Below are 23,419 nucleotides of genomic sequence, written 5' to 3'. Positions count from 1 at the left end.
CTTCTTCTTTTGCTTATTTTTCTTTTTTGTTTTTCGTCTCCACTACTCTGCCACCACTGAACCAGAAATGACAAGAGTGGCAGCGGCGTACTAGTGGATTCCTTCTTTGTTACGGGAGGAGGGAAATGAAAACTCGAGTTTTCTCACTGAGGTTGCACGGTTTTGGTATAACCCCAAATCCATGATTTTGAGATCTGACATCCCACACTTTTCTTATCCCATCTCTCTCTTTCCCTCAAAGCAAATGAGAGAAAAGGGAATATTTTCTCTCTTTCCCTCAAAATATTCCCTTTTTCTCATCCCCATCCCATAAACCAAACGGAACCTTATTTTCCTGAACTTTCTTTGGGTTAAATTGGAGGACGGTGACAGCCGTGAAAATCAAATGCATAATTCATCGACCAATATATATAGATAGATGTCAAGCTATGATGTGGAGAAAAAACATTGATCCATTTTTTACTGCCACCTCATCTATCGCATCCAATAATTGAATATCTTAACAGGCTACCATATATGCTTTAGGTAGGAGACTCTGAGGGCTACTACTTACCACTGACAAGTTTCTTATAAAGTTTGAAACGATCTCAATCACCAAAATGGAGAAATAGCAAAGTTTATTTCTTTGAAATGTTAAAACCTTACAAACATATTTTTTTTGGACAGTAAAAGGAATGCCAACTCTCAAAGTAGATGTCTAATCATCTACAAAAATTGTAGCAGATGTTGAATGAGAAAAAGTACCCGTGCCTACAGCGAAAGAGTATTGTGTTATCGGCACAAAACCAACTCCACTGCACTCGACAATTTGTTGAAGCAAAAGAATTGTACAGCATAGCTGTGTAATCACTACACCATTCTATTATAATTCATCGATGACAATTGTCAGACTATTTTTTTTCTTTCTTTTTCCAATTATCGTAATCTTCACCGGAGGCATTTCTACCATCGGTATTGACCACTTTCTGCAAAATCTGCACCGGACAATCTAAACAGCTTTTCCCCCAACCATAAAATCTTCATGACTTCAGATTGTATGAGATGTTCGTATCGTATTTATGTCCAAATTCTTCAGTCTCATAACTGATTCCATATGTCCTTTCAGTGTATGCGACTCCCCCAACCTGCAATGTTAAGAGATTATTCCATTAACCATCCAATCATTGATACTTCCATCTAAAATTAAGAGTTATAATTGAATAAAATATATCAACTAAAGTAAATGTAAAAGTAAAACCACAAAAGGGTTATCTTTCCTTCTTGTACTTACTATTAAATCTTTTCTTGTGTATTTACATTTGGAATTTCAAAGTTGCAGTGCAGTAGCCCACTCAACTATGTTGCAGACTCAAGCCTTGACATATTTTTTTCTTTTATTTTCCCTGTTCCTTTTATGAAGCATCTAAGAAGTAGTTGAGGTTTCCTTAAAGTTAACATTTGGAATTTCAAAGTTGCAATGCAGTAGCCCACTCAACTATGTTGCAGACTCAAGCCTTGACATCTTTTTTTTTCTTTTATTTTCCCTGTCCCTTTTATGAAGCATCTAAGAAGTAGTTGAGGTTTCCTTAAAGTTAACATTATGGAAATCACATCAGGTGGATACACCTGAGCTCATAATTCTAATGAAACTAATTTTGGGTATATTGTGAAAAACAATAATATTCTCAGAGTTAAGAACTCATACAGCAACAAATTATTACATACATTATACGCTCTTTAGTGAATCTAGTGGTATTGACAGCAAAAATGAAGAAATAGACTCTGGGATAATGAGATGAAACTTGGAAAACAACCTAGTGGGTGAAAGTTCCTTGTACCTGGCTATTTCAGCACGGCGTCTGGCCTGTTCAGCAATCAAAGAAGACCGCCGCCCATTGGTCTCTAATTCTGAAGGTATCAACCCTTCTAGTGTTCTCTGAGAAAGTACCCACTTGGCTTCCCTGTCTTCCTTTCCATAGTCCTTTTTAGAAGTAAATGCCGTCTGTTGAAATTGAGAAATAAAAACCAATATCAAGGATTGTTGCAAGATGGATCTTATTACTATCAGATGACTGTGAAACTGTGCAACTGACCTTTCTCTCAAACAACAAGTCCCAGGCTTCTCCACTCAAAGCATAACGAACAGTGAATTTGATGATATCTAGTGGTAAGTAGAAGATCACACTATATATCCATATGATACCAGCCCAACCCCATCCAATGCCACGGATTGAAGCAAAGTTGATGTGTGCATAGACTGCAATTAGAGTAGCAACCTACATGGACAAATAACAAAGCTGGAGTAAATCAGACCTGCTTGGTTCTCTGGCATATTGTCACCATGAAAATACATAAAAACCAGGGAATCTAGTCTGTGATATACTACTGTGGACGTATTCCCTTGAATGTATAAAAAATAATCTAGCCTGGTAAGTTACCCAGCCACTATGTGGGATATAATAGAGAACGATGATGGTTATATTCACAGCTCTCCATTGCTTACAAGGATGGTATTTGTGTAGGCTACAGTCTAAGTAGCAACCTACAAACCAAGAAAACAAAAATTTAATTAAATGAGTCAAAATTTTCTTGTCAAAGTGAATAAAAGGATCAACTGCTAGTGAATTCCGTCCTGAATCTCCTGATATAGCAAACTAAGCCTATTCCTTGACAATTATAATAAATTAACTATACAAATTCCACATCATTTTTTTTTTCGGATAAGGAAAATGATGATGATGATGATATCTAGAGCCGTCCATGTATCTACAGCACACAATGAATTACGTAATACTTTTAATACTTTGCTTCTCCATTCTGTTTATGTGTGTGCATACACACACACACAATAGTCAGGAAGCTCCAACAACCAAAAATTTTAAATGGGAAAAAGTGGAGGAAGGAAGCTATATAAAAGCTATGCTCTTTGCATGAGTAGAGCCTACTTGGCCAATCGATGAGAGACTTACCAGTTGAGCCACCACAAAAGCACACATAAGGAGAGTCCCAGGCCTCTCCATGAAAGACCAACTTTGACTGCGAGTAACAAATATGAGAGCCTGGCTGATGATGCTGACTTGCAGATATACAGCAGAGGAGATCTCTTCGGTACTGCTGCTTAGGGACCTCACATGAAAGTGGGTCTGCCACCAAATATATGAATTTTCATGAGTTTAAATAAGGAATAGGAAAATACGCAAGTTATTTATTAGAATTTTCTTCGCAGCATCTCAAGAAACAAAACCAATAAACTTGTTCCATATTTGTGGTACCTCAAAGAAAGTGGTGCTTTTTACAGCCCAGAAAAATAAGACAGTAACTAACGCAAGGTAAGTTCCTATGACAATGCCTGTTGCAAAAATCTCATTGAGTTTCCAACTGTCTGGTCTGGGAGAAGGCTTCACCCGGTCTTTTGAAATAGTCATGATAGTCCCTGTTTGGAAAAAAAAAAATAGTAAGGGGCATTTTTTTAGGTGAAAGCAAATCTAACTCAATTTGGATATAGGTCAATTAAGATTAGGTGTTCAGTGCCTGAATCTCAACCATGTATGATGATCATGTAATATAATTCTAAGCTTGGTACTCAAGACAAATCATTTGAAAATTAGTGCATAATCATGGTATAATTGAATTTCCCCTGTTGTCTAAAAAATATTCTTCCCTAAATGTATAAATTTAAATTTTAGTGTTAGTACAACAAGGAAATGTCTTAAAGAGTGAGAAGCCACCACTTTTGTTTTGGATTCTTATGTAAAGAGCAAATAATTAAAGTTTTCTTTTTTCTCCTTATGTAATTATTCTGGCTCTAAGTTGTAGTGCCAGCAGAAACCACCACTTTTATTTTGGCTTCTTCATGATCTGTGGTTTCTAACTATGCAATATGATTGGTCTCAAGCTTCTGATAATTGGTGTCTTAGTTTGTATGCCAAAAGAGAAGACATCATTTTTTTCACGCATTGCATTTATAGAATATGAATAAAACTTCATAAGGCAAAATGACTATAGCAAATTATATCAATTAAGCAAGAATTGAAATCTCTGACCACAATATGTGCACAACCATCACCTGTGATTTATAAACAGTAGTGCAGCAATGTGATTGAACATATTCAGTAGCTTTCTATTGATGGGCAATGCAAAAGATAGTAAGGACTACACTATAACTACAAGAGAGAGGAAAGGAGCAAAATAATGACCACATTTTCATTTGTATGATGTAAAGATGGAGCAAAATGAAGGCCTACCATTGAACTCAACATGGAAAACTAGCACTTTAGAATTCTACCTCCTAGATTAAATGGAATATTTTTAGTGAAGCATACTATTCTCAGCATTTCAATCTTTACAAAGGAAAAGAACTAAAGGAATAAACGACTAAACTTGTGAAGATGCATTACCATCATTCAGTATTGCTATAATTAGAACCATGAAGGGTGGAAAATCATACTCCCAGATCAATGCAAGGAGCACAAAACCAAGCTGCAACAGGAAAAGAAGGCGGGTGAACTAATGGTAATCACAACACAAAAATAGAAGAATAACAAAATGGGGAACATGTAAAAACCAGCATACCACAATTCTAATGGTTATGGAAACGGCATAAATCTGCAAATTCATGTAGGATAATCAATATCATTTCATAATATTTATAGAAACTGGAAATATAAAAAAAAGAGTACAAAAGGGTATACTACTTCATTGTATTATATGCATCATAGGTTCATTTTTGGTGCAACGGTAAAATCTTGGGCTGACAATCATAAGAATGTTGGCTCAAGTCTGAGAAAAGAAACAAATATGCAAAAACTGCCAAAGGTTGGGTCCATATCTGGTTCACCCCTCCAAGACCATGGAAATTTTGGATCAGCATTGGGTAATAGCCCTTGGCCTTTTAGATTACAGGGTCCATTGCTTGGTGCAATGGTAAAATCTTGGGCTGACAAGTGTGAATTTCAAGTATGAGAGCAGACACCTATGTAAGAAAATGCAAAAGGTTAATTAGGTCCATATCCAGCCCACCCTTTCCCAGACCATGAATAGCGGGGACCAGCATTGGGTAATGACCCTTCATTTTAAGCATCATATTATGGGTTCTCTGAAGTGCCACACTTGCTTATTGATATGGAACATTAAAGTGACATGTTTCTAGAATATTTCCATCCCAAAACTCAAGAAATAGTAAAAACCTTTTGTGCAATTTTTGGGTTCCTGTAAGATTCTATTTCTTATTTCCTCTTTTTTGGGAAGGGGTGAGGAGAAGAGGCCATATGTGACTGTTCATCAAATGAGGTGGATCTTAGTAAGTGTATCTGATTGAATGCATAGGTAGAACTCTACTATACATCCACAATGTGAATGTTAGAGACCCAGAAATATTAAAAATTCCATTAGTATTGTCATCATAATAACAAAACAATACTTAACCGTATAGTTCTTCATTCTCTGGAATATAGCCCGGCTTGTCAGGACAGCACTGACGATGACACTTAAACCAGGTTCAGTTAAGACTAAATCAGCAGCACTCCTTGCAGCATCAGTAGCATCTGATACTGCTATTCCAATATCTGCCTTCTTTAAAGCAGGTGCATCATTCACACCATCTCCAGTCATCCCACAAATGTGCTTCTTTTCTTGAAGGATTTTCACAATTTCATACTTGTGTTCTGAAAGTGCATAGACACAACTAACATAATTAGTAATAGGATAATAAAGAAGATGGAAAGAATGCAGAAATCAAGATGATTCAAAGATAACAAAAATTGCATTCTATTTATATAGGCATTTGAGTTTCACAAAATTACTTTATAATGCTAACCATTATGAGATGAGTCATAACAATTATCTGTGATTTAAAACCTTCATTATTGAATGTTTGCTTCTACTACTTTCTGAAAAGGGTTCTATGGAGACCAACTCCAAGATTTTCAATTTCTGGGTATTGCTAGAACTTGTGAATTAAGATTACATCCAGTGGAGAAAGTTCTGGTGGGAGCTAAAAAAGTAAAATGTTGGTGGTAGTGCAAATTGTAAAACTAGGTTGCTTCAGAACATAGTAACCATAAAGATGAGAAGAAATAGAATGAAAGTGGAAATTTTTGCACTCCATTGGTAGCAAAAAGCCCACTGATGGAGGATGAAATATTTCTGAAGCATGCTGTGTAATGACAATGAAAGGAAAATCACGTAATGTGATCTGGTAAGTGGCAGGGAAAGGGATCATTGACTTGGATGTTATGTTCATTATCAACCGAATTTTGTATGTTTTTTTTATCAATAACCACGTTTTGTGTTTTTGAATATCTATGTATTAGAAGGCAATAAAAAAGGTAGCCAACATGGTGGCCAAAGAAGGGAGCAAGAGTAATATTTGTTGTTTCTTCCATCCTAATTAATTTTTTGGGATGTGTTTGGTTTGAAAGAGAAGGTAGGGAAAGGAAAGGAAAGGTAGGGAAACCTATACAAACCTTGAGAAACAAATTTGGGTAATTGCCTCTTTTCATTAGAATTCATCACTCTAAAAAAATAAATAGAAGAGAATATAAAATACAAATACACATCCATTAACATGCAAAATATTATAAAATTAACTCTCAAGAAACAGGTATCAAGGGTTATACCAGGAAATACACCAGCAAATCCATCAGCTTTTTCAATGAGCTCATCCACAGGAAGAGCTTCATTTTCATCTCTATCACGGCCCAACAATGATGAAGAGGGATACATATTTGTTCCCATGCCAAGACGTCGGCCTGTCTCCTTTGCAATTGCCAATTGATCACCTATTTTAACATAAGGAGAATTGGTTTTAATTTTTTTAGTGCCAAGATTTACATATTGTACACAATATCCTAGGTATTGATGCATATGAGACTTTACCTTGTAATCATTGTTGGAAAATGATATAAGATGGTACTAGGTAGCAGATGCTAGCCTGAAAAATAAGGGATTGTTGCACTTTGATGTACATAATTATTCTTTCTCATTATTAACAAAATTGGACAGTTATAAAAAAATCCTCATTGAACCTTTGCATTTAGGAAATTTCTTTGAAGTTCTATTCGTGAAAAATATCCTGCCAAATATGGGGCCATAGAAAAATCTTTATCTAAGAACTTTTACTTCAAAAGGATACAATTTGTATACATAAACTAATGCATATATGCATAGAAAAGGCTATTGCTTTGTGTAATGGTAAATTCTCAGGCTGAAAAGGTGAGAACATGGGTTCATGTGTGTGTGGGAGATCAGAAAATTTCTCTCTCTTTCAAATGATATACACAATTAAGGTAAGACCAGTTATTTTTGGACTATATGGCAACAAATCCATGCCACTAACCAGATTTTCATGTAATCAGAAAAATAACAAAACTACTAGAAAGAAGTTCTTGATTCATATGAAGTTCAAAGGCTGTTTGAGTGGTGGGTAGCAGTTAAATAGGTGAAGAAGTATGAATTTCTCTTTGCACTAACTTCTTCCTCTATCATAAAAATAAATAAATAAAATACATAGGAACTATGGCTGTCAAAAGAGGTGAAAGAAAGTGAAGGCAAGAGAAGAACATCAAATCATACTATCTTCATTGGGATATTTAAATTTAAAAAAAATATATAAATTAAATCACAATAGGAGTCGAAATCAAGGTATGTTAGGATTGGAGACCAAGAGATAAGCTTAATGTGAATCTTTTGTTACCTTGGTTTGATAATCCATAACAAGAGAGAGATTAAGGAGGATGTTGCCTAATAAGATAGGAAAAATGGAGAGGTGCATCTAGAGTCTTATGTTATAGGAGAACACCACTTAGGATGAAAGGAGAATTTTATAAAGCAGTTGTAAGGAAAGACTGTTGTATGGAGTAGTTTGGGCAGTCAAGAAACATGTCCAAAAAATGAGTGTGGCTAGAATGCGAATGTTGAGATGGATGAGTAGGAAAGCTAGGAAGGACAGGATCAGAAATTAACTTATTTGAAGAAACTTAGGAGTAGCTCCAATAGGTGATAAAATGATGGAAAGTAGACTAAGATGGTTTGGTCAAGTGCAGAGATAACCATCTACAGCACTAGTAGGACCAAGTGATTTGTTACAAGTTGAATGGGATAGAAAAGCTAGGAGTAGGCCAAAAAGGACATGGGTTGAACTAGTAAAAGTGATTTAAAGGCTCACAATTTAAAAATGGCTATGACACTGAACAGAATAGCACTAGGCTGGGTTGGGTTGCCATTTTTATGATATGGCACTGAACAGAATGGAATGGCAGAACAGGATTCATGTAGCTGACTCCATATAGTTGGGACAAAGCTTAGATGATGATTAATTATAAGAAAAATAATATGTACGTTGGGTTTCTTATATGAACCATACATATATTTTTTTCTATCAGGCTTAGCTGAATTATATTTAAAAGAGGGGTCATTACTCAATGATGATCCTGGCTATCTAGGGTCTTGGTAGATTGGACATTGACCAAACCCTTGGAGCCTGAAAATTTTTCTAGGGATGTTTTATTTTATTTGTTTGAAAGTTAGATAGTTGATAAATGTTTAGGATTCTTTTTTTATTTAATGGAATAACTCAAGAAGAGGTAGAAATTGAGGAGGCAAGAGAGGATTAGTTTGAAGAGGAAATGCCATTTTCACCTGCTATCTACAGAAGGGAAACTTTCAGTCAAATGATCCTTTTAGTTGTTTTTCTTATTTTATTTTCATTATTTTAATGAATTTAGGCTTGGATGATGTAGTAATTCTGGGTTACTTCAGAAAATTTCAAGGATTAGACCTTTATCAAAAGTTTAGGCTAACGAACAAGGTAAAATACAACTGGGTCCAAAACATTCAATTTCTTCTTTTTATTTTGTATTATTCAGTCATCTTGTGCCCTCCAAATTCTCTAACAAATGGAGGTAAGCTTGAAAAGAAAGAACCTTTAGATTGGTAAAAAGTAATTTCAACAAATTAGGGATAGGAATTAGATAGTAATTTCAACAACATGAATATTAGAAAATCGATCATTGAAGGAGACTCCAAGTTGGTTGTGGGTTGGTTTCAAAGTAAGGAGGCTATCTTGTGAAGCTACAACAATTAAAGAAAGAAACTCAAATGGTTGACACAAGATATGGAAGTGAGGTTGCAATTGGTTAAAAGATGTGCAAATTCACTGTCTGATGCTTTAGCTAAACAAGGAGTGGGAAATGATCAATCATTCTGGGCACAATTGTAAAAAGAAGAAAGAGTTCTTTGGGGAGAGATAAGAGGGTTTATCATTATTTCTTTTTTTTATTTAATTATATTCACTCCTTTTTTCCATCAATGAAACTTCATAGTTATTGATAAAAAAATGATAGGAATTAGATAAATTTTGGCTTGCTATTATCTAAGTAAATTTCATAAGTACCTGTAATCATCTTGACACAGACCCCCAAGTTAAGTGCTTTGCGAATGGTTTCTGCACTGTCATGTCTAGGCGGATCAAACAATGGCAATAGCCCACAAAATGTCCATGGACCTCCAGGGCTCTCTTTCGTCTTTTCAGGAATTTCCTGGAAAGGTGGTTAAAACAATCAAAGAACTTGTCATCCACAAATTTCTAATGATTTGATATGTGAATCATACTTTCATATTATGATTAGTTTATCCAACTCCTGAGTTTTTTTTTTTTTTTTGATAAGGTTCACAGGATAATCATCTTTTTCTTGAAACTTCAATTTTTAGCAATAATTTATAATTCCATAGGTGTTTGATCAAGACAACAGAATTATTAAATAGATAATACCTTCTTTTGGAACTGGAATTATTTATTATAATTTTGATTTTTTTATTGTCCATCCTGAAATTAACCCACAACTCATTTGGCTTAGATACTGCACACCCTTATTTGAGGTTCTGGCTATGGATTTAAAATTCAATCCCAGTGAACCCAACAGAAGCCTCATGTGTGTGTGTGTGGGGGGGGGGGGACTGGTTTCGTCCATACCTGAGAAGCAATTGCAAGAGACCGCAACCCCCTTTCTGCAAATTTGTCAATAATTGAATGCACTTTTCGAGCAATCTCTTCCTTTTCTTTGCATAGACTTAGAATCTGAGTTAAAAACAAAAGGAATTTAAGTTGAATATGCAACATTTTGTAATGACCAATCAATAGAAAAATGTCGTAACCAAAGACAATTATTGATTCATAAAAAATCTAAAAAACATGATACACTTGGGCAAGTCAAATCGAAGACAAACCTCGAACATATTCAAGATGGATTGGCATCAAGGGCTTTGATAAAGTAGAATATACAACATTTTTTAATGGTATCAAAGGTTTGTGTTTCTACTGTAGCTACAGTAGTTCGAACCAGTAAGGAGAAGAAGAAAGAGAAGGAGAAGAAGAAGAAGATGAAAGAACTGTCGAACCTGATAGCTAAACCCTATCAGTCGACCTCTTAATAGTGATTAGGCTTCTAATTAAATGTACAAGGACTAAACTGCCCCTACTTAAGTATGGGACAGAGAACCTCTAATAAGACTGCCACATAAGCTCATAACTTAACCAAGGTGAGTTGACTAATCTACCCTTATTCGGCTAACTCTAACACTCCCCCTCAAGCTGGAGAATATATGTCATATAATCCCAGCTTGTTACATATATAGTTCACTCTCCCTGAGCTTAAGGCTTTTGTAAAAAAATCTGCCCACTGATCACCTGAGCTTACATGTTCTGTGCTTATCTCTCCAGTAAGAACCTTCTCCCTCACAAAGTGGCAATCAATCTCTATGTGCTTTGTTCTCTCATGAAAAACAGGGTTGGATGAGATATGGAGCGCAGCTTGATTGTCACAGTACAACTTCATAGGTTTATCCATGTGGAACCCGATTTCTTGTAGGAGATTCCTCAACCACACTAATTCACATGTAGTGTGTGCCATGGCTCTGTACTCGGCTTCAGCACTGCTTCTAGCCACAACCGTCTGCATTTTACTCTTCCACGTCACAAGATTTCCTCCAAGAAATGTGCAGTAACCTATAGTAGATCTTCTATCAGACACAGAGCCCGCCCAATCTGCATCCGTGTACCCAACCACTTCAAGTTTTCCTCCTGGTTTATACAATAGCCCACGGCCTGGAGCTCCCTTCAAATATCTTACAATTCTAAGAACTGCATCCCAGTGAGATATACGAGGGTTCTGCATAAATTGGCTCACCACACTGACTGCAAAGGAGATGTCTGGTCTCGTGATAGTCAAATAGTTCAGCTTCCCCACTAGTCGTCTATACCTTCCAGGATCATCAAATATTTCCCCTGTATCACTGCTCAACTTAACATTTGGTTCCATAGGAGTCTCAGTCGATTTTGCACCTAACAGTCCTGTTTCGTCCAATAGATCGAGAACATATTTTCTTTGGCACAAGTTTACACCTTGTCTTGATCTAGCAACTTCTATACCCAAGAAATACTTCAATGTCCCAAGGTCTTTTGTGTGAAAATGATTTTGCAGAAAGACCTTGAGTTTGTCGATCCCCAATTTGTCACTGCCAGTTATGACAATATCATCCACATAGACCACTAATAAAATCTTTCCAGCTTTTAAGTCATAGCTGAACACTGAGTGATCAACCTGGCATTGTTTCATTCCAAAATTCTTCACCACTTCACTAAACTTCCCGAATCAAGCACGAGGCGATTGTTTCAACCCATAAATTGCCTTTTTCAGTCTGCACACCTTACCAGCCTCCCCCTGAGCAACAAACCCAGGTGGCTGCTCCATATATACCTCCTCTGTAAGGTCACCATGAAGGAAGGCATTTTTTATGTCAAGTTGAAATAAGGGCCAATCATACATAACTGCCAGGGAAATTAACACACGGACAGAGCTAATCTTAGCCACTGGAGAGAAGGTCTCCATATAGTCCACTCCATACAACTGTGAATACCCTTTAGCAACAAGTCTGGCTTTCAGACGCTCCACACTACCATCTGGCAAGTATTTAACGGTATACACCCATTGACAACCCACAACATGCTTACCAGGAGGAAGATAGACATTGAGTTCATTTCTGAGGTTCTTCATACTGGCATAGTACTCTTCTAGGGTTTTATTTCCTTGTTGCAAACCAAAGTACTCCTGATAGAGCTGATATACCCTTGTAGTATTATCTTGCCCAGAATACAGCTTCTTGGCATGTTCCCATATGTCCTTAGCTGTATCTAAGAACATGAAGTTGGCACTTATTTTGGGTTCTATACTGTTCCATAGCCATGTCATGATTTGAGCATCCTCCTGTTCCCAATCATCAAACCCTGGAGAGTCAGCCGGTGGTTTATCTTCTTTCACATGTTTCACTTTTCTCTTTGCCTTGAGAAAAACTTCCACCGACTTGGCCCATGGAACATAGTTCTCACCATTCAGTTTAATTGAGGTCATCTGTACACCTAGATAGTCAGAGGAAACCACCACACTAGGTTTCTGATCACTACAGCCATCTCCCATTGCTGCCATGATACTCTTTCAATGCTGCCTCTAATCTGAATTCCCAATCACCAACTAAGTGCTGCTGTCAAGAGTTTGATGTTCCAGAACCTACAGCAGTCCCTAAACACAATGATAGATACACACACCTTTGTTCTTATCCACACTACTACTGATTTCACAAAAAAAAAACACAGACTACACCAACATTAATTCAGCACTTACTAACCACATGCAAGCTCTCTTACAACTACTCAACAGAGTTTGTGCATCGCAAGCACCACCACACAGCCATAGCTGTCACACACAATACAAACCTGCTTTAACGCTTTTAAGAGGGCACCACAAGACCAACAAAAACTCAACTAGTACCATTGCATTACACCTTGCACCATTCGGCCACCTATAGTAGCAGCCCTTACACCATTTGGTCACTGTAAACACAGCCTGTTCTTGGAATTTTTCCAAGAACCAGGGCAACAACCAACCTAGTTCTCTAGGTTCTGATCAGTCCTCTCAAGTTCTTGAAGATTTTCAACCCAGAAATACCAACAGCACACAGAGGAGAGATAACCAACCTTCGTTTGAGAGCTTCAGCCAACCATTCACTGCTGAAGTTGTTTTCTTAGGAAAGGAGGTTCTGTGCACCAGAAAAAAGAAGAGCTGTGATGTTTCAGGCCTGGGACGAACCACTTTTTTCCATTGACAGCCCAGAGAAGAAAAGGAGAGAACTGAAGCACGAACTGAAGTTGTCACGAACTGAAACAGGTCACGAACTGAAGTTGTCACGCTCTGATACCATGTTTCTACTGTAGCTACAGTAGTCCGAACCAGTAAGGAGAAGAAGAAAGAGAAGGAGAAGAGGAAGAAGAAGAGAAGAAGAAGAAGATGAAAGAACTGTCGAACCTGATAGCTAAACCCTATCAGTCGACCTCTTAATAGTGATTAGGCTTCTAATTAAATGTACAAGGACTAAACTGCCCCTACTTAAGTATGGGACAGAGAACCTCTAATAAGACTGCCACATAAGCTCATAACTTAACCAAGGTGAGTTGACTAATCTACCCTTATTCGGCTAACTCTAACAGTTTGCTTTATATAAGTTGTGCCAATTAATTAGTTGAATACCAGAAAAGATAACAAATCATGGAAGATTTTGTTGTAATCAATCATATCACAGATACGTTGGTAATGGTTTCCAACTTACAATGATGCAAGTGGCATCATTAGTTGTACAACCAGAAGGAATCTCTATTTTATCTTTTATAATCTATTTTCCATCCCATTTTCTCATTTTTTAATGTTAATAATCTCCTATAGTCTATACTAATAGAACAAGTTCATCAGATGATAATATTAGTTTGTTTTCCATCCCTTTTTCTCATTTTGGAAGATTCAATGGGCAAGGAAAAGAAGGAGACTGAACAAGAAGACCAAGAGGTAGAACATTGAGAGGAAGAGGTAGGGATCTTAAAAGGGTCACTCAAATGCTCATTACTTAGGCAATAGTTGTCTCTGTGTCTAGAAGAGTTGGTTGATTAACTGGGAAGTGATTTTAGTGTCCCCGACCAGCTGGGAGTTTTTCATGGTTGAAGGATGTTTTGGAGCTATTGGTCTTTGTTGGTGTTCTATTTGGGTTAGTCTCATATCTAAGGCTAAAGCCTTTTCTTGGGGAGGGGGGGGGGATTGAGTGGCCTTTTAACTTTTCCTCAACATTTTCCCTTTTGCATGTATATTGTATACCATTTCTTTTTTTATCTATCTTTAATACATATGTTTACTACTACTGATACATAATCATCCATCTAAACACATACATACAAAGGGAAAGAGGGTTAGTGCTGATTAAATGTCCAAATACCTGTTCAGGAGCCCCTTTGCTAGCTCGATGCCAGTTACCATCAGAATCAATGTATGTAATTGCTGTCCTCTTATCCACAGGATTGAAAGGAAGAAAATGGACTTCTGTAATGTTTGCCCGTGCCTGTAGGGAAATTACAACTTAATATTTTCAATCTTTTGTTCTAATAAAACCTAGTCAATGGAAAATTATAAAACAAAGCAATTCCATGGTTGTCATTATTCTCCCCTCCCTCTCTCTTTTACCTCCTTAGGATCAGAAAGCATGCTAACTATGGCTGTATCAATAGCATCTTGGTTTTCAATTCTTGAAGCTCTTGCTGCAAGCAAGATAACAGTGTCTTTGTCCATGTCTTTATTAAAGACCTACAAAGGACATATTTTGAGTTATTAGATTCATAACATCTTTAATAGAAGTAATAAAGCACGAGTATTTGATTTCATCTTAGAGATCTCTGTCTAGAAACTCACAAGTTTCAAACCACGTCATAAAAATCTAGAACTATGATATACTGGCCTCTTTCTACTTAGTGGAAACCAATTGGCAGTAATACATCACCACTAAGAGTAAAAGGACATATTCATATCATGGTTTTCTAGTTTTATAGTATGAATAATTTGAGAAGAGTGATGTACATGCACTTCCAGAATATCTTGTCAATAAAATACATTATCTATTTTTTCCAGATAAGCATCCCTATATAACATCCCAACTGCCAAATATTTACTACTGTAAACAGAACATTGAATAATATATAAAAGTATTTGCTCAGAACAACTGCTAAACCCAAACCAGGACTGCACACCAACAGTTGGATGTAATTTCCTGGCAATTGGACCCTTAATACTACATCCGACTTGTCTAACCTCAGGATTGGAATACATGATGCAGGAAAAATTTTCAACATAAGAAAAACAACCAAATCGGGAGCAAAGGAAGAATTTTGTTAATGATAATTTAGATGTTAAAATGATAAAAGAAAGAAAACAAACATACAAGAAAGAGACTAAAAACACTCAATATATGGGGACTCTCTCAACCTATTGATAGGAATCACAAAACTCTCAAAGAAGAGTTATTCAACCCTCAAAGAGACTAAAAACACTCAATATACCTCAAACTTAATTCTAGAATGCCTCCTTGCTCCACATTAGGTGCTATTTATAGTGTAGGAACTGTATGGAGAGAATCACATCACCTTGCTTTGTTGCAAGCTTTTCAAGAACATCTCAGGTTATCAGATAGACTGCTATTAGTTGGATATGAAGCCCTAATTTAAAAGACTCTCAAGCTTTATATTTCCTAAACTTTCTGTTGCTCAAATAAGACCATTTAAGTATCTTTTGATTTTTACTTATCTAATCTGTTTATGGCACTGCCTACCATTGAAAAATTCAGATGTTTGTATGCGTACATTCTCCAACAAGGATAACTCCAATAGAACCAGTAAATTGACATAAAAAATACCTATCATTTTATCCAAAAAGGTTTTATATTTCATTTCAGATGTTGACAAAGACGGAAACATCTAATACAAACTATAGAAAAAGTTGACTCTATTATACAAATTTCAGGAACAACTGAAAATTTTTAAATAGCATAAATCATGCATTATGCTTTAGGTAATGATAAAAGAGACATAGTTATGCAACCAAGATCACTATGCTACAAATACTGTAACCTATTTGAGATAAGATAGAAAAAAAGTCAAACCAACTACTCCATTCTGAAACGCATGCCTGAGGAACCAAGAACCAGCTACTGTGCCAGTATTAAATATAGGTATACCATATAAAAATAAATGCAGGTAACATTTTTACAATTCCAATACTATGTAAAAAATTATAGAGCAAAAAAAATTCCATCCCCAACACAGACATAATGTACTACTTGGTGCTAATTAGAAAATTCAATTGTACATGCTGTTCCACCATTACACTCACTCTCTAATTACCTATGGATCTTCAAAGAATGTTTCTTGGACTTCTTGTGAGATATTAGCTTACTTTTCCATGTTACATATATTGCCAAAACAGATATTGTTTTTAATTTTATTATAAAATATAAATTCACGATATGTTTTGGTATGTTACTTCATCATTATGTAGAGATGGAAGTATCTGACAGGAAACACTTGTAGAGAAACGGAGATCATATAGACATTTAAAAACATCTTGAATTACTCTAACAAATATCTATCCTTTAATAAGATTGCTATAGACATAGCTGGCCAAATTTTATTTTAATGGGTGGGTTAAGAATTGATCAAATTTGCAAAAAAAAAAAAAAAAAGAACATGATCCACAGATAACATAAGATTTTTTTTATCTAATTATTTCATTTCTACATGGAACAAAGGAGCTGTCAGATGTTACTGATTATACCTCAATGAGGTTTCGATCAACAGTGAGGCGATTCAGAGTAAGAGTTCCAGTTTTATCACTGCAGAGGACATCCATTCCAGCCATTTCTTCAATTGCAGTCATCCGCTTTGTTATAGCACCCTTTGGGACAACAAAGTTAAAAATGCAAATGAATGAATGTTTTATTTTCCAACAAAGCAGAAGAAAAGTCGTGCTTTAGTCTCTTCAATCTGCTATCCACATGGCACAGATAGATAAGGTAAGGATAATTCAGTTGATGAAGGATCATTTGGATTAATCATGGCCAGTAACCAGTCCAGAACAGATGAATCTAATTACCCAGTGCTAGGATCTTCTTTCTTTCTGGCAATGATCCTTCCAGGAGGGATCCTCCATGACTTAGATTGTTTAGGATCATTCAATGCAGTTGTTGCTCTAGGCATACATTCTTATTGATCCCATTCTCTTGCATGGGGGTCAAGTAAATGATATATTTTTCGTGAGCATAAAATTGATGGTGATATTTGCATATCATAAGTCTGAAGGAAATACCTGTTGAGAGAGTCGATGGGAACCAATTGCAAGTGTAACAGATAATACAGTGGGCATCGCTATGGGTATTCCACCAATTAAGAGAACAAGAAGGTTATTAATACCATCTCTATATGAACGTTGTTGTATAGGAAACATGACAATGATTTCAAGAATCATTCCCACAGCTATTGAGCAAATACAGAAGTTCCCGATGGAAGTAAGGACCTGAAGAAAGATATGCCATCAATTACACAAGAATACACACACACACACAAACACAAAAAGGCAAGCATATAGACAAACACACATTTATGACTGAATTAAAATGGTAAGACAGAAATTGATGTTGGATGATGAAAAAGAATTCCCTGAAGTAATTAATCTTCAGACATCTTAAGGGTTTTTTTGATAGGCATCTTTAGGGGATTTCTTTACAGATAACAAGATCCCTTTTCCTTATTTCAGTAAATATTTCAAGGGAAGACTTGAATTTAAAGGAGGCGTTCTAGACTTAGGAATAAAGAAACTCCATGATCACCTTTTGGAAATGCCCAACAACTTCAGTGGAATCAACTAAATGTGCTGCCTTCCCAAAGAAAGTATGAACTCCAGTGGATATCACAACAGCTTCAATTTCTCCATGCTTACATGTTGAACCAGAAAAGACTTCATCTCCTGTCCTCTTTGTGACAGGAAGAGATTCTCCAGTAAGAGCTGACTGCACAAGGAAAGATGGATTTTTAGAAGTGCCAATAGAATGGTTATGCAAAGCTAATTAGCTATATAACAAATTTTATAATGTTTAGAAAGAAACACTAAACTAATAATAAAAAATCTGAAAGTTCAAGATGGAAGAAAATTGATCTTCTTGATAATGTTCAAAAGCATTTGCCTGGTCAATTTTTAGTGGGTCCCCCTCAAGCAGGCGAGCATCTGCAGGGATGATATCACCAAGCTTTATGCTGATTATATCTCCTGGTACTAGAATAGCAGCATCTTTTTCTTGCCACTGTCTATCTCTAAGGACCTACATTATAGACAGTCATTCAGAAAGGGGATCATATGTCATAAATTCTGAAAAGAAGAAAGGCTTCCAGAGAAAAAGGAAAAAAAAGAAAGGAAGGGAAACTGTGCATGGTAAACCTTCTTTTGGTAGGAAATACCAAATATTTTAAAGGGAGGTACAGAAGCAATATAAAGGCAATGAGCCTACACAAAAGAGAAGAAAGAAAAAGACCAAGCAGGAGATGCCAAACAAACATAACATATACTACACAGCTCCTCCCTATGCAACAACTGCCATACAAAAAGAAGATCCCAATGCTCAGAATAACCAGAGCAGAAACCACCAATAGCTAAACCACAAACGCAACAAGCAACAAAGATTTCAACAAAAATACAACATACTCGATAAAGACCCCACCAAACATGTTCCCCCCAACCAACTCCACCCAAATCCTAAGATAAAAGACCAAAAGATGGACTCTTGAGCTAAAGCTTCATTATACAGGTATTTTAATGCTCGGAAACCAACCTTTGTTTTTGGAGCTAAACGTGCCATGAGTGCTGCTGCTGCATTACCGGCATTATTTTCCTCTATAAAACTAATTGTTGAGTTGATGATCAATAGACAGATAATCCCCACAAAGTCCTGCCAATCAGGACCCTGCCCCTGAAATATTATATAAACTAGGGTTACTAATAAAGAAAAAGAAATAAAAGAATAACAATTTTCTTAAACTCTGAATATCATGTGTAATCCACATCCAAGAGAATGAAGGGATCAAGCATGCAAGGGCTTTTTCAACTTACTCCACCATTGGCAAGGACAATTGCCATCACTGCTGCAGCTTCCATAACCCATGACAAGGGATTCCACATAAAACTAAGAAATTTCAAGAATTTGTTCTCCTGCACTCAGAAGCATGTGGTATGTGACGGTAAGTGATGAATCATCTGCTAAATCTTATTTTTGTTGAAATAAAAATGAAGGTACTGAGGTACTTGAGCAGGTTCAATATGGGCATCTCTTGCTCCTTGAATTTTTAGGAAGTCGTTGATTTGGCTGAGTTCAATCTACTTTCAAGTTAATTTGAATTAAACATTGATTTGATAAGAGAGCCAAGTGATCTATAAACTAAATTGAATAACCCAATCAACTAGATGTTGACATGATCTAGTTCTATCTTTTCTCTATTCTTTTCTTTTTCTTTTAACTCTTGGTGCAGGTACTGTAAATGCTTTACCGAAAGTGAAAAAGGGGCACTTTTATTTATGCTTTTTGAATGGATGAGTGGTTAGAGGAATCATCTCACAAGGCCTACTTTTCAGGTAAATATATACCCTCTCAGATATTTGTTGACAAATTCCAACTTTATCATTCTAAAATTTCAATTATTTATCTAACTGTCTCTTTCTGAAATTGTCATTAATTACCAATATCACCAATATCAGCTACAAATTAACATAAAGTGTGCAACTTGAATCTTTCTTACGAACTTATCTACAAAATCCATAGCCTGTGACTCCTAGGTTGACTCCATGACTCCTTTGAGTTGGCTCTACTCTCAGGCTCAGGAATAGGGAGCCATGTCATGGTGGTAACTCCCAATGCTTTTTGTTTGGTAGAGATTACTCCCAATGCTTGTGACTCTTCTAAGTCAAGTGATTAACTTCAATATCTCCTTTCACTCCTGGCTGAGTCGTTTGACTCATTCCAGTCAATTTTCAATTTCTCCTATCCATTACTGATGTCAATAATTTTGATTTGAACCTTAAAACAAAAAGTACGTATACTAGGTTCTTAATAAAATAATTATACATTTTTTGTTCTGCATATTTTCTATGGCATCTTAAATAAATAATAAGAAGAAAGGTCCCCTAATCGGGTCAACTAAGTAGGTTCTCTAGATGATCCCAAATATTTCTGATACTTAAAAGAACCTGCAGCCAATCTAAACCATCCATAAAGTTGGGGATCCTCCATATTGGCTACAAGTTCACTTTCCCTATCCATGTCATCCATGTATCCCATTTTATATTGGATTTTTAACTACCAACACAAGCCATTGGAAGTTATACATTTATGAATGTAAAGTCTTCTTATGAATTTGGAACTTAATGTCACAAAATCATAAATTATAAAATTCCAATCTGAAACGTGATTCCCAAAGTAAATTCCTTGACTCCCTAGTTGACTCCAGTAATCTTTCTGAACTCAAGTTGGCAAGTTATGCCATATCCATGTTTTTTTGTTTTGTTTCTTGTTAATGGGTAACAAGTCAAGATTCAAACCTATAAAAAAGTCAAAAATTCAAGGTTTAGTATAAGAGTTGTTGTAAGTACTGGCTTTTCTTCAAGCTTATTTGGTCCAAAAATCTTTAAACGGACTTCTGCATCTTCTGATGAAAGTCCTCCTGCTGATGTTCTCAATTGCTCAAAAACTTCTTCCAAAGGTAAGCGCTCCTGCAATCAAATTGTTCAACAGAATTTGAATACTATGGATGAAACCCTCAATAGATAAATATTTTTCCCTTCTCAATTGGTAGATGCTGTTTCTGTCCCTAACACACTTCTTACCAGGTCAATTGCATCTCGGTTGAAATTCTCAGGAGCAAGCAGCGGCTTCTCAAGTTCATCACCCATGATAAATGCTTTAAGGTTCGATGTCAAGACAAAACCAGATTTTGTTCTCAAGCATCAACCAAGCATCCTCAGCACTGCATCAGGTCAAAATATCTAGTTATTCCAGAAAAGGAGCCAATATTTAGCATAGAAGTCCATCAATTTTTAAAATAGGTCCATTGACATGACCATTTTCCTGAATGTAAGAGTAAGACATTAAAAACTAGTGAGATTCATTCAAATCTACACTCCCTTTAGAAAATGCGAATGGGCCTTTAAATTCCTGGACTTACTATGACAAAAAATACTCCCATTTTTTAGTCTGACTTCATTCTATTGTGGGGGGTAATAAGGAGGCATTTCATTTGATCATATATTATTATACATTATGAGCAATAATTAATATGAAAAAGAGCTGTTAATGTTTCTGGTACTTTTTGTGGCTGAACTACCCCTGTTTTGCAATCTACTCTCATTGTATAGTGAGGGCAAAATCTTAATTGGCTTAGGTTGCATTGAAGGAAGCTGTCCTGTCTTTCTTAACAGATCTCCAGTGGTAGCAATTTCATTTTGGCTCAATATGACTAATTTTTCAGTTAATATTTAAAACATATTTTTGTAACAAGTTACTTATTGAATAGGTTTCATGACTCGTTTGCTTCTCAAGCTTCTATTTACGGTGACTCAAGTGATACTAGACCACTAAAAATCAAGGCTAGAATAAGGATATTGTTAGGCCAACCAGTTCAATGGTTGAGAATGGTTAGATGTGAGTCTTCTATATAGCTCGGCCTTTTCACTATTGAGAAGCCTTGGTGAAAATACACTTGGGTTGATGTAATATTTTAATAGGATGGTTTAAAACCATGCCATTCAAACTCGAATGGCATGTGCCTTGCACATGACGATTTCAAATTAATAGATCATACAAGCCTTCTTATTAGATTTTTTTTTTCAACATTCAAGAATTTACTACATTTTCTTATCATAGATTATAAATTATATATGCAGCCTGCCCATTTTATGCATTCCTATAGAGGTCGTAACTAATAGATCTTACACTTCAAATTAAACCACACACACAGGAAGGCACATGCATTGCAGTGGTATTGATAATGAACATAAAAGATAAGAGTTCTGCTTTATATAGTGTCTGCACTCTCCCTAAGTGGGGCATCCTCTTTTTAGAATAATAAACTCTTAATTAGTTTATTCTAAATGTAAAAAGTAGACAGTAGAAATGACTCACTGAATTAGATAAGAGAAATAAATGGTGCTATCTTAAGTCATCCTTAACTCACTACTGAAATTCAATTTATTCAACCAAATGAAACCTTCTTTCTAATATTCACTTTAGGCAGACTTGGCAATCAAGAAGTTCATCTGAACAACTCAATAAAGCCTTAACTATTTGTGGTTGGTTAGGACAAGTGCAGTAATTTTCAAAATATACTTTCCTTATCATATGACCAATCACTTGAATGTAAGAAACTAATACTGGCATAGTTCATTCGGACAGAAGAAAAAATGTAGTGGACCAACTTATTTTCACATCTATCCATTTTCAAAATTTACTGCATTTTCTTAATATGATCTAATATCCTGTTTAAGTCCATATCTATTGCACGATCTCTTAATAAACCACTTAGACTAAACCATCATACAGGCATTTCTGTTAAAGCCACACACGGATGCACTAGATGCATTCAACTAAACTATATAATTAAAGAATCTCTTACCCCAGATTATCCTAAACTGTAACAGCATACTGCTGAAATGATTTACTGAATCCCAACTAAATTCAATTCAAGAAAGCCTTAATATCAATTTCCAACTATTTGTGGTCAGTCACACGAATCCTGCCCGTCTATTCAAGTCAAAATGCAATTATCAGCTAAATAAAGCGTGATAACTAGATTCCAGTTCTGTTCTAGCATTACTAACTCAAATTAAATCCAAGTCAAGCACAAATTACTTCAAAACGAAATCCACACCAATTTTGATTGAATCAAGAAAAAATTCACTAAAGCCTTAAGCACATTGCAATATCAGCAAGCAGGATGTTCTATTAAATTAAACAAATATGTGAAACATATCAACGATTTCTATGAACACTGACAGATTATTCAAGTCTAGTCGACTTACCCTTGAGTGTTCCGAGACTGAGAGATTCCAGCCTTGAGGGAAGCAGGAATCTCAATGCTTCTCCGATGGATTTGATGTACTAGCTCTGTAGAATGGGTTTCCAAGGACTCGAAGGAATCCATCGGAAAAGTGATGATAAATAGGAGGTAATAGAGTTGGGAGTTGACTGTTGGGTAGTAGACGAGGCGAACAAAACTTTGGAGCACTCTAACTGCGTCCCGCCATCTTTCCAGAAGCCTGCCTAACGGTCCTTCAAAAAAAATAAACTTAACGTTCCTACCAAACTTTCCTCGAATACCCGATCTCCCCATATGAGCGTCAAACCAACTTGACCTTCGCCAAAAGGCCGAGAAAGGCATAGCCGCATAGCGTAGCGTCAAACCAACACGAGGCACACATTAATTAGTAATTTAGTATGGAGTGTGGACATGCTGGGACTTTGGATCTGCTGACCAATCCAATCC

At 36.1% G+C, this 23,419-nt stretch overlaps 1 protein-coding gene across 4 annotated transcripts; it reads right to left on the bottom strand.

Annotated features, from left to right (window-relative positions):
- Positions 1–600: 600 nt before the first annotated feature.
- On the bottom strand, positions 601–23,186 carry LOC104609237 (plasma membrane ATPase-like). 4 transcript variants are annotated; one of them, XR_016077168.1, is made up of 23 exons: positions 22,956–23,186; positions 20,766–20,905; positions 20,532–20,651; positions 18,999–19,097; positions 18,721–18,858; positions 18,079–18,213; positions 17,725–17,904; positions 17,205–17,411; positions 16,674–16,793; positions 14,535–14,654; positions 14,290–14,412; positions 9,950–10,054; positions 9,371–9,515; positions 6,597–6,758; positions 5,404–5,642; positions 4,552–4,584; positions 4,377–4,458; positions 3,252–3,412; positions 2,949–3,122; positions 2,418–2,521; positions 2,073–2,255; positions 1,818–1,981; positions 601–1,124 (listed from the first exon to the last, which is right to left on the bottom strand). XR_016077168.1 is itself a non-coding variant. In XM_010275487.3 (22 exons), the coding sequence occupies exons 2-22, from the start codon at positions 20,829–20,831 to the stop codon at positions 1,028–1,030; spliced, it is 2,853 nt and encodes a 950-aa protein (XP_010273789.1). In that variant the 5' UTR covers positions 20,832–20,905; positions 22,956–23,186; the 3' UTR covers positions 601–1,027. The 4 variants fall into 4 exon arrangements, 3 of the variants coding, with proteins under 3 accessions (XP_010273789.1, XP_010273791.1, XP_088745457.1); XM_010275487.3 differs by lacking the exon at positions 2,418–2,521; XM_010275489.3 differs by lacking the exon at positions 2,418–2,521 and having other exon boundaries at positions 20,481–20,651; positions 22,956–23,065.
- Between the last annotated feature and the right edge of the window lie 233 nt (positions 23,187–23,419).

Source organism: Nelumbo nucifera, chromosome 6 (genome assembly GCF_055504915.1).
Source record: "Nelumbo nucifera cultivar China Antique chromosome 6, China Antique-T2T, whole genome shotgun sequence".
NCBI lineage: Eukaryota > Viridiplantae > Streptophyta > Magnoliopsida > Proteales > Nelumbonaceae > Nelumbo > Nelumbo nucifera.
This window is presented reverse-complemented; position numbering and strand designations above follow the sequence as displayed.